This window comes from Anas acuta, chromosome Z (genome assembly GCF_963932015.1).
Source record: "Anas acuta chromosome Z, bAnaAcu1.1, whole genome shotgun sequence".
Taxonomy (NCBI): domain Eukaryota; kingdom Metazoa; phylum Chordata; class Aves; order Anseriformes; family Anatidae; genus Anas; species Anas acuta.
Genome location: NC_089017.1, coordinates 49,532,623 through 49,545,107, shown reverse-complemented (window position 1 = coordinate 49,545,107; position 12,485 = coordinate 49,532,623). Strand labels below are relative to the sequence as shown.

At 38.2% G+C, this 12,485-nt stretch overlaps 1 protein-coding gene across 7 annotated transcripts in view; it reads left to right on the top strand.

Moving 5' to 3' along the window:
* The window catches only part of PCGF3 (polycomb group ring finger 3), a 56,374-nt gene that overhangs the window by 20,074 nt on the left and 23,815 nt on the right, over nucleotides 1-12,485 (top strand). For 5 of the 7 annotated variants that reach the window (XM_068666297.1, XM_068666303.1, XM_068666299.1 and 2 more), the window contains one exon: nucleotides 12,074-12,191. In XM_068666297.1, the coding sequence (XP_068522398.1) occupies nucleotides 12,083-12,191 (109 nt within the window). In that variant the 5' untranslated portion in view covers nucleotides 12,074-12,082. Of the gene's footprint in view, nucleotides 1-5,306; nucleotides 5,350-12,073; nucleotides 12,192-12,485 lie in introns of all 7 variants that reach the window. The other 2 variants (XM_068666302.1, XM_068666296.1) reach the window with 1 other exon arrangement.

The following is a 12,485-nucleotide window of genomic DNA, read 5'->3' as shown; positions in this document are numbered from 1 at the left end:
TTCTAGGGAGGCATCCCATTCATTAGGGAGCAATGAAATGTCTCAGAAAAAAACACCAACCACCAAAAAAAAACCTGAAAACCAAAGCATTGAAATGTGTAAAACCAAAAGTACGTATTGACATTCGCTTGTGGTAAGAAAGGTAGCTCAATGGCTTTTCAGTCCCTTCATGAAAAGTAATACATTCTCTGAACATTTTTACAGAGCTTGTAATAGGTCACTTTTTATCTGTAGTGAAATTAACATAACCCTCTGTTTTGGAATGGTCATTATGAAGGAATGAGATTTGGTTGTAAATGGCTGCAAACTGAAATAGTGGAGAATGTTATGCTGATTGTAGGAGTCAAGCTGTCATCCTACGCTTTAGTTATGGTGGGCTGGCAAGTCCCTGTAAGAAACAGGGAGGAAGTGGCCTATCTGATAATTATGTGCACTCTGTGCTGTATAATTGGAATAGTTAGCTGATTTAACCTCATTTTTCTTCTCTTTTCTGAACCACAGCTGAAGTATTTATCTAATTGCCAGCACTTTACTCTGTTTTAGCATTCGTATGCTTCATAAACCTAGCTGTGAGAGACTGAGGAGGGATAAGTATTTTTAAGTGCTCAGTGGAATGTACTGCAATGATTTTGTACAAAGAAAATGTTTCTTGCTCACAAAAACCCTCAGCCACCTGAGAAATAACCTCCTGGAAGAAGACCTTTCTTTGGTGAGGATCCATCCTGTGTTCTGTGCCCTCAGCTTCAGTATTACCCTTTGGCAGGGCTGAAAAACAGCTTGTATTACCTTGGTTCTATACATACATCTAGAAAGGCCTGATAAGTTCCACGATAAAGCTCATTTGCACACCCGCAAGACTTGGAGGGGGAAGATGGGGAACTGTACATGGTGTTACTACTGCCAGGCCCATCACAGGAGCCGTCAGCCTGTCAACAGCCCATCTCCACAAACCCAGAGGATCACAGGGACTTAGTGGCAGGTGAGGAACACAAAATAAGGACTCAGTGTAGGGCACACACTATCAGGGATGTCACCTAACCAGGGCTGTCCCTGGAAAGCCATCAGCCACATCAGATGGACACTTGCCAGCCTGAGTGGATGCTGGAGCACCTTTTGGTCTGAGGGGCCTGCAAGACTGCTGCACAGGGATGTGGGGAAACAGCATTTGGGGAGGGCATGAGATTTACAGGATGCTTTGGGGATGAGCCAAAGGCAGGGGAAGGGAGGCATATGGGTGATTTAGGGAGGAACAAATGTGGAAAAACAGAGGCAAAAGGGGATTAAGTGGGCTGGTCCCATGTAGCTGGCTGGTCAGTATGTCTGCCAGGCAGTACCCTGTGCCTGATCAGCACAGCCTGTCTTTCATTTTTCTCTGGGTAGAAGGTTCCCAATTCTGCATGCAGGGATGATCTGACAGCCAGGAACAGCATGTAAAACCTCTGCTCAGAAGGCTTTTGAGGTGCCTACAACCAGGGAGTTGCCGTAAGTGAGGTGTGGGGGCTCCCAGGGTCACAGGGGCCCTTGTGTCCATGGTGTGCCTCTAAGGCTGTGAGCCCATGGTGGAGGGTGGCCTCTGGGGGAGCAGAGGAGTCCTGGGGAGCTGTGCGTTGGGGTGTGCACACAACTGAGAGGGTCTGTGCCAGCAGTGGCAGGCTGCAGCCTCGGGGCTCAATTGCATACCAGTTTTTAGTAGCATTTAGCAGTGCAGCAGTGAGGCACATACACAGATAAGTGAAACATAGCGTACTGTTCTTGGAGGCTGCCTATGTCTTCAGGATGCTGAAAAATGAATTCTTAAACTTCCAGTGGAACTGGAGGAACCTGACTTGTCAGCTGCTTTGTAAGTGCCCTCAGCAGGTTGCTCAGCATGCCTGTGGGGTGGGCCCAGAACTGAAGTTGCTGTGTTCCACTGGACAGAAGGTAAACTTACAACAACAAAAAGCCCTGACCAAGAAACACCAGAAAGCACGCTGCCTGCAGTGTTAAGGTGGCCACACAGGTTTCTCAGTAACGTCAAAGTACTATGAACTGATTGAAATAAACTATATGCTTAGTGGATTTTTGTTTTATGAAGGTGGAAACAACAGATGTGTAAGGTTTGGTGGGTTTTGTTTGCATGCTTTGTTTATTTACTCTTTCTGCCTTCAATATAGCAATGCATAGACCTGTTCCATGTGGTTAGGGCACTAGTGCCATCTGCTGGTACTAATCCATTCCTAAAAATGGGTAAAATTACTTGTCAGGCGTGATACTGAGACATGAGGATTTGCTGGCGTGATACTGAAAAGAGTACATGTATACATTTGGTGCCTTAACATAATTAAGTGGATGAAGTAAGACATGCAAAGGCAACATATCAGCTGTTTATCTTAACTTGACTTGCTAAAGCAAATGCAGGTCTTGAGCCATATTTCATCCTGCTCAACAAAGATTTGTGTCTAATAGGTTCTTTAAAAAGGGCTTTACAAACAAAACACACAGACTTCTGCTGAAGTTTACACTATTTTAAAACTCAACTTGGAGAAACAGAAGAAAATATTTTTCCATGTTGCTAAACCCAGCACGATGTTCTCATTCCAGTTTATTTGAAATTACTGTTCTAAGTGGCTGAGGCGCTGTTTGATGTTTGAGTATTCAACAGTAGTAATCTTGGCAACAGTTGAAACAAATGCCTTTTCTATCTGAAGTCATAGGATCTGTGAATATTCTCTTTATGTTGTCCTTTCTTCCCTCAAAAAAAAAAAAAAAAAAAGTATCCCGCATCTGAAGTTGTTTACTTGAGGTGATATTCCTACCATTTTCCAGAGGACTGAATAAGCTGTTTGAGCCGATACAAGGAAAGTAGGGCTAGGACTACTCTTGTTGTCCTGAAATAAATATCTGACTTGTAAGAGATCTTGTCCTGTGACGGAAAGATTTGCAGAAGTGTAAGGTACTTTATATTGAACTGGTGGGTTTTGTTGGTGGTTGTTTTTTTTTTTTTTTAAATGAAACACTTAGCCATATTTTTTTTTTTTCCATTTGCTGCACGACTGTATTCTAGTAAGCTACTTTTAAGTAATTTACCTTGTGAAACAGAGGCTTCTTTGTTCGGGTATTAATAACTTCCATATTTCTAATACAATTGATTACAGTGGCAGGCTGTTTTTGTGACTTAATCCAGATAGCTGAAGAGGTGCAAATTTTATGCTTGTATTTCTCCATATATTTGACCTCATGAGTGTGCAACGCTGCTTGAGTTGTATCATGCTTAGAGTGTGAATTTGTGTATTTTTTTTTCTGCAGTTTAATTCAACTTGTTGTTTGTCTACTGGGTACCATCTGTATGCAGATACTAACAAATGTATTGCAGGCTGATATCTTAATTTGAAAATTTTCTTTCCAGTAGTAAGTTTTGGGTCTGTGCAAAGTTTCTTCATTGTAATGTTTTGCTCTTAGGGCTGTGACTTTCACTTCAATACCGCTACGCTTGTGAATTGAGGTATACCTGCTGTTGTTTTCATTCTGCTTCCAGTGCTCTATAACTTCAGTACCTCTCAGTAATTATGCAGCAGAATTACTAGCATCTCCCACACATAGCTGTTTTTCCTTAGGGTCTGCACTGTGAGCACTATTTTTAATGCTTTTTAATGAAGCAACATTATATTTCAGCAGAAGGAAAAAAAAAGTGTACTTATCCTTTTAGAACAGAATGAGGTTGAAATTGTTTTGTAAACCCTTCAGGTGTCCGCTTCACTTCTGGATTTATACCTGTTCAGAGCATCTTCCCGTTTTGCCTTACCGAGCTGAGTGGTACAGACAAGAATTACAGTTTGATAACATGCCATGTTATCAAGAGCAGTTTGAACAGTCCTTTAAATAAAATCATTTTGGAATAGGAGTACTGTCTTCTATCCTGTCAGTGTGCAGGATCAGTAGATCGATCCTCTTGCCCAGTTCTCAAGAACTATCTAAGTGAACTGAATTTCCCCGTGTTAAGCTTTTATAGTGCATCGTGGTCTGCCTGCAACCAGAACATGAAGCATATGGTGGTGATTTAGGACCAACTTGGCTGTTGGCATATCTCTCGCAACTTAAGCACTACTTTCTCCTTCCAGCTCAAGTGAAGTGTGACCATGTCCTCTCCCAGCAGCAGTGAGGAATATGCATAACCAGCCCTTTTGGAAGACTTTGTTACTCACAGGTTTATATTGTGATATGTTCTCAGGCTGGTGATAAACCTCTGACTCTGTCTTCAAAGTGGCTGCTCCGTTCTCCCCTTTGTGCTGCAGAAGTACATCTTGTGGCAGGTGCCGCTTTGTTTCTTCTCCCATTCTTATGAGTGGTTTTACATCCTGTGAAGATTTTTTTGTGGGTTCCAGTCAAAGAGCATCTGATGCAACTTTGCATCGCTTAGAGCTAACAGTGGAATTCTCTCTGAATGCAGTAAAAGTATTTGACAGTAGAATTGCAAAGATATTTTTTATTTATTTTGTATTGACGTTCTTGCCTAGTACTACCATAAATATTTTGTGTTATGGTATTTGTAATTCCCTTAGCGAAGTAACAGTAAAATCAGTAACTACAGGCCATGCTTTGATTTGTGGAGCAGGAAGATGGGAGCAGTAGTACTGATTACCTGTCTCTGTAACATCTGAGTATTCCACATGTGAATAAATTTAACAGGAGAAATTGCCTTCTTTTGTCAGGCTGAGATATTTGTATGAGGTTATCCTCTTATCTAGAAAGTGATGCAAAGGTTTTATGTGTATATAGATATATATAAAACACCTTTATTTTGGAAACTATCTAGAGATTCTGGAAATAAAAATTGTTTCCTTGACAGTATTTTTGGATCTTACAGATTACTTGTAAATATAGCTTCACAACTGAGAATAATAATCACCTGTCTGTGGATCTCCATTTTTTTTAACAACAACAAAAAAGCATTGACTGGCCACTATCTAAATAATTCATAAATTGTGGTTATCTCATTTCTGTCATTTTTGGACATAATCTAGTTTTCTTATTTTTTCCATCATGTAGTGACAGATCTGGCTGGATTTTAGAGTTTTCTGTGGTAACTCTATCCTTCCATTAGAGGCTATATTGCATCTTTTTCTTTTGAATTTCCTTTTCAGTCTTTCTAGTTCAGACAGTCTTTCTTTTACATAATCGGATACAAATTGTATGCCTCCACCCTGCTGTTATCTTAAATTAATGTAGAAACTTCTAGGTGAGTTTGGTGAGCTAAGTATTTCTAAGTGGCAGCAGGAATTTGAGGAATTTTGGATGTTAACTTTCAGACTATTTTTCTGTCTTTTCAGGTCTCTGGATGGCAGACTCTGAAAAGAAATGCTGTTTTAAGAGGTATGCCTCAAGTAGGCCAAAATATTCCTGACTCATTTATATATTAATGATAAGGCCATACTTTGAAAGAGACTCTGCTTATCCTCTCTGTGAGCTTACATTAATCATATCTTTTGGAGAGATTTCAGTCCCCAAAACTAAAACTTTGTACGTGAGCATTCAGCCTTGTCTTGGTGGTGCGGCTTTACTGCAGAGATCTGTAATAAACTGCCACGTTTTTGCTTGATAGTGGAAAGCTGCCTTAGTAGATGAAATAATGGGATGAACAACACCAGTTGACTGACATGCACGTGTCTGCATCTCCTGACTCTGTGTGTGTGCGTTTATTTATTTATTCGAATTAGGAATGTAGTCCAGATGCCTTTATAATCGTCTTCACGCATTGCCTCGCGTATGATGTAATCCCAGACAGTCAGAGGCTGATGGCGTTCCCTTCCAGCAGCGTGGTTATAAACCAATATCAACTGGAACCAAGATGAAGAAACATAAATCTTTGTCCAAGTGATCGTTTTGGCATATTACTAGGATGTTTGGAACTTTCTGCTTGTGTGCTGTCCATATTCCATCACTTAAGGATTGCCTCTTCTCTTTCCATTGTAGATAGGCTGTTTCTGAATAATTAGTTGTTTTACAGCCGTTAGGAAAGCAGTCTCTTCAAGATTGAATTGGATAGCTCTTCCATTATCTTTCTCATCCATTTCAGAATTCTTTACTAGCAGAGTTCAGGAAAGTAGGCTTTGTTAGTTATCCTCAATGACAAAGATTGATCTAGCCCAGTCTTTTCAGGGCTTTCTTTTTAAAATTTCTCAAACAGGACTTCTTCATTCTTTCAAGGGTTGATTCAGGTCTCTGAAACTAGGTGGTTTCCTGTTTCTTTAAAGCAGTAAGTACACTGTTGATTTGTTTTGGTATGACTCTAAAATAATTCCCAGTGGAAAATACTGATGGCATGCGTAAAAAGTGGCTCTTCAGCTATTGTCTGAGATACTCGTATTCTCAGGAAGTTGAGTTGGTAAATTGAGTAAGGCCACTGAGTGCAAAGCGGGATTAGAACCTTTTGGAAGTTACTTCCAAACTACACGAACCTGTGAATCTTCGTAACCTGCTGAGTGTTAACTTCTTTGCATTTTACAATTCCTGTAAAAGCAGGTGAGATTCAGGTTGATTACTAAGAAGCATCTGTTGCTGAGAAATTTTTTTGTGATTCTAGAACTGATAAATGAAACTTTCTCATTCCAACAACAAGGTCTTGAGGGAAAGAAAATCATGTTTTGACTCTTAACATTCACTTGTTTGCTAGATGAGGAGTGAGAAGCTTTAAAATATTTACTGTTCAGTCAGCAAATTGAGAGTCTTATAAAGTTATCTACACTTCCTTCAGTTTATTTGAGACAACCTGCTGTAATAGGCTATAATTTAAGCAGGTAACTGTGTAGGAGAAAAAATGAAGGCCTATATCTTATAGATTTTCTTTGGTTGACTTTGACTTTTTTAAACATGCATTTAAGAAAGATATTTGTAGTCTTCTAACTGCTACAGGGGACTAAGGTTTGCAGTGTTCAACTGTGAAAAAGATTCTGTTTGGTTCTGAAAAATGTTGTTATAAATTTTCAGATCCTGGTCTGTCCTCTGAAGTTGCATGTTTGCTGTGTGGGTTGTTTTGTGTATTACGCTTTTTGTTTGTTTTTTAATACAAGACACCAGACTAGGTGGTGCTTTGGAAAAGTAGACATCTTCTCCTATTATTACTTCAGGATAGCGCTTGTGACTAAACATCGACCTAATTCTTCCACTTTTCTTTTAAAAGCAGAAGTTTTAAATGGGATTGTGCTAACTTCATTGAGTTTAAATCTGTGTGATTATAACCAGACACCAGTTCCTTGAAATACCCAAATGAACATCTTGAGTGTAGCCAAAATAGCAAGAAAATAAGTATACCTATCACATGGGTAGACTAAGGTAGTGTAATAGGGTAGTAAATTCATGGGATAATAGGGTAGCTCAGGTTGGAAGAGATACCAGATCATCTAATCCAAATGCTCAAGGCAGGGTAAACTATGAGGTCATACCAGGTTGCTTGGGGCTTTATCCAGTTGTCTGAACACTATTACGTTCTGAAGTTACAGACTTGCTTGGGAACATGTATTCAGAGATGCTTTTTTATTATTATTATTTTTAGATTACTTGTTTTGGAATTTCCTGAATTCACATTTATCTCTCTTTTTAAAAAATAGTGCTTTCTGGTTGAGGGATGAGAAGATAGATTTGTGCAAGATACTACCTGAATGAAGTTCAGATCTGGAGAAATTCATTCCGTTTTTCAAAGGGAAGGTGTTAAAGGGAAAGCTTGGTTCTCTCCAGAAAATAGGCTTGCTACTGGCTAATCTTGGTGGTTCTTAGTCTTTGTGTTTTGGACATTGCATGCTGCTTAGTGACAGTTTTTACTTGCAATGTATGATATAACTAATATGGATTAGCTGTCTGTGCAGAAAGTGTAAGAAGTCTGTGTAGAAGGATGTTACTTCTGTTGGAAAAGCTCAGAAATCCAGCAGCCAGTAAATGTGCTTTTCCCGCTTTCCTTTATATTACTACATGTTATTATGGTAGAAGAAGCTCTTTGAGATTACTGTATAAATAGTCAAGGCAAATGCCGAGACTTCTGAAGAATACTGCGATTCTCAATGTACATATTATGTTGCTTTCATGGAAGCCCACTATTTAAAAAAAAAAAAAAAAAAAAAAAAAAAGCCTAACTAGTTTTTTTCAGTAGCTTGGTCTGGTAAACTCAGTAAATGAGCTGAGATTTGCTAGCTGTAATGATGTGTTGTAAGACCATACACTTTTAACAAATAGATTGTAGCTCATTACTGTGCTTGTCACATTGAAATAACTGGGAGATTCTGTAATAATTAAGGTGGAGTTAAGATGACTTAGAAATAAGATTTGGGTTTTTATGTATGGTATTCTTTGCAATTCTTGCAATTGTTATCTTTTCTGTTTGCTCCTAATCCTTGTTTTCTCTACAGAAGTGAACTTCCATGTATATATGGTTATTCCATGTATACATGATTACTCAAAGAGTGTGTGTGTATCTGTATATGTATTCGGTGAGAACTTGTGATCTTACATGATGAAAGTGGCTAAGTTTTTTCAGCAGTGTGCTGTAGCAACATGGGAATATTGGAGTTCCTCAAGGGCAGATGTGTACTTTAAATAGACTAGTACCCCCTGTAAATTGATAGCTGTTAACATATGTCATCCTATGCTCTACCTCTATTCACATAGTCACAGAATCATAGAATGGCTTGAGTTGGAAGGGACCTTAAAAATCATCTAGTTCCACCTGCCCTGCCCAGGACAGGGGTGTCACCCACTGGATCAGGCTGCCCAAAGCCCCATCCAGCCTGGTCTTGAGCACCTCCAGGGATGGAGCATCCACAACCTCTCTGGGAAACCTGTTCAGTGCCTCACCACCCTCTGAGTGAAGAATTTCTTCCTAACATCTAATGTAAATTTCCCCTCTTTTAGTTTAAAACCATTCCACCTTGTCCTGTTATTATATGCCCTCACAAGGGCAGAGCAGAGGGGTACAATCACCTCCCCTGGTGATTTGGAAGAAACATGAAGAGTTTCTTCCAAAATGTGAATGGTAGTTTAGGTTTGTATTTCGAAGTACAAAATTTATCCTGTTTATCCTGCACAAATGATAATAATTAAAAATATAAAAAAAAAGTTGATGGTGTAATTTGAAGTTACGCTATTTACTTTCCTTTGAAGCAATACAGAACAGATATTTGATGAATCTGGAATCACTCTGAATTTTTAATTTTTGCTGTTATTAATGAGTTTAATTTCTTACATGAGGCTGTAGCTTTAGACCTTCTATCCTTTCATTTCTTCTAATCTATGTCATTAGTTTGGCTTAATTATTTTTTCTCTTTCCCTCAGGGAAGGAATCTGAGTTGTCTTCAAAGTCTAAGTCTCTAGAAATGTAGTCTAACTAAACTGACATTTTTGTGATGCACCATTTTGCTGCTAGTTCCTCCTTTTAACACTGTATAAGTCCTCCTGCTGTTACAGATTTGAAAAACAAACTGTTTTGAAAAATAAATAAGCATTTTTTTTCCTGACACTAGAGGGCACGAGATACTGGTTAAAGTGAAGTCTGATCCTGACAGCTTGCTTAAAGGTATTTAAAAAAGTTGCATTGCTTATCAGCTACACTGAAGATTCTGTGGCTGTCTACGCAGCGGATGCTTCCTTCTCTTGTTTTAGTTGCTGTATGGCAGCAGTGTGGGCCAGGCCTTCTGGAGAAATCTCCTACTGCAGTTTTTAATCTTGCTTTGAAACTAAGGTAGCTAATGCATTGGAAAAAACTTGCTACCATTCCGTCACTTCTGGCAATAGCTTCCTGTTTCGGTTCTTAATCATCTGTTGAGCTTCTGAGAGCCATTCTAGAAAGGTATATGAAACTTTCACAGGTTTGGTTTGCCAGGTAGGCCTTCTCAGGATATTCTGTTGGACATGTATTTTCTCAGTGGCTAGGAAGTGCATGATTTTAATTCTCATTCGGTCAGTGGAGTGTGCTTTTTCCTTCTTCTGCTAAACATGGCTTTACTACTTCTTTGTAGTATATTTACCTTCTTTTGTGTGTTCTTTGTTCATCGTTCTCATAATATTATGTCACATCTAAATTCGTTTTCATTTGCTGCGCTTTTTTTTTCCTAGTGCCATATCATGTGATGCCTGTTACGGCAATGCAGTGGGGAAAAATTGTCAAAGTCTTTCAAGAAAAGTAATAACTTCTTTGCTTCAGTTTTCACTGTAGTATCTTTGGCACTTATGCTTCATTAAAGGTTAGATTTAATCTTTCAGTCCTGAACACCTATTTCTGAATTCCTGACTAGGCAAGTAACTAGCATTGTACTAATATGGCCTCTTCTGAGTATTCCTGTAGCTTGGTTTCTCTTCTGCCTTTCATGAATTTTGTTTTCCAAGGTGCTGCCTACATTAATAGAAGTTCCAAGCTGTTTCCTGAATGCTTCTTATGAGTGGTTAAACATATCTTTTTCCTTAAATTTAATTCATGCAGTAGATTCTTTAACTGGATATCTTATGTGCTAACTTGAAAATGTTTAATGTGTATGTGTTTTTCAGATGGTTGGAAGCAAACTTGTAAAATTAGGTTTAGAAAAGTAATTCAGTTTCCTAGCACTGATTTTGACCTATCTTTGCAACTGGGCACTAGGGTTTGTACTTCCATTATTCTGTAACAGCTAGTCACTGGCTTAATTAAGAAATCTGGATGCTATAAAACAAGTTTGATGTCTGTGTTGTCTTAGACGTGAGAAGTAGAAGTCTTCGTAGTCCTTTTTTGTATAGGACAATGCAATCCTGCGTGCACTTGTGGTGGATGTGCTTTTCCATAACTTAATATTGAAATATAAAGTATTAATTTATCGCTGGTATACTTCTGATTCTTATGAAAGTTTGCCTTGTGATAGTTCTTTTTGCTTAATTAATTTGTCATGTTCTGTTCCTTTGTTTAAGTTAAGGTGGTACGACCTTGTTACGACATTTTTGTGAAATTTGGGGAAAATGTGTTGCCAAACAAACTCTGAAATTTATCCCAAAGTAAACTAGATGAGAACTAGTATTTGTGAGCCAGGGACAGTCAAGTCATTTTAGTAGAGAACAGTGTAATCAGGTGACATCTGCACTGCAGAAGCCCGATGTGATAAGTTATGAACAGCCTAAAATGGCTCATGTAATTAATGCTGTCAACTTGTGGTAACAGTACAATTTTCTTGTCAATACATTTTGAAAAAGAAAATGCAGATACATTTTAAAAGTATCAATGTGCTTCTTGAGGCACAAGTTTTGTTTTCTGTTTTCTGAAGTAACTGGAGTTGCTGCAAAAGAAGTTAAATGAGTGGTTTCACTTCTAACTTTTGAGTATTTATTTATTTTATTTTTCCATCTAATGATGGTTATGCCATCCTTTGCTCTGAAGAACGGTAAACTTTCTAGTTCACATTTCTTAGTATGGCAAACTGCAGTTCTGCCGGTGAGACAATTTTGGTTTGTAACTTGCTCTTCTATTAGCTTGAGTATAAATAAAATGAGATTTCATAAGGTTTAATTTTCAGCTCCGTTAATTGAGATGGCTTCAAAATTGTGCTTTAACCATAGTGACACAAGGCAGATGCATAATTGTGGTTAAGCATACTATGTCAAGCCAGCCCCAGTTCTTTTGACTTCTGAATTTTAAAAATGCAAAAATGCTTTCAAATTGTTCTGAGAACTTTTACTCCTTTTTTTTTTTTTTTTTTTTCCCCATGGATTTTTTCCTATGACTAAACCAAATGCGATTACTTAGATCAACAGAATGGTAGGATTTTATCTCATATCCAAGTCCCATGGGCAGCAAGGGGCTTATCAATAGATAATTAGACTGTTTTGACTGTAGTGAAACTTTAACTTGTAATACAGTGAAACCTTGACTTGTAAAAACTTCTTGTTTTCACCTTTAATTTCTGAGAAGTTCTTTCAAAGTTAGTGCTACCATTGTGTGCACACGCACATGTGTATATATATACGGTGTATGAGAGCCTTTAGCTGTGTAAACATATCTTTTAGGTGAATTCTAGTTAATCATTTATGCCCAAACAACTTTTACCTCATCATTACAGCTATGTTACTGTATAATATCTCTTTTCTGCAGACACCAAAGATGCTAACAAGAAAGATTAAGCTTTGGGACATCAATGCCCACATAACCTGTCGCCTGTGCAATGGATACCTGATTGATGCTACCACTGTTACAGAATGCTTACATACGTGTGAGTATAATTAAATATTTTTTTTATTTGATGTGCAATGTGATGTAACCATTTTTAGTTGAAATTCAAACATCTATTATGCATCTATAATGCATGATTTGCTAGACACTGTCTTTTAACAAAATGATGTTTTTAACAAAGCAAGTGAAGAGAACACTAAAGCTTTACTGCCCAAACTTGAAGCCGTAGATAAGTGGTAACATATGTATTCAGAAATGCAGTTAATTTTCCTGCTAAAAGAATGTGGTATGCCTAGTTATTTCTTCTGTGACAGTTGACCCAGCATATGTGCTC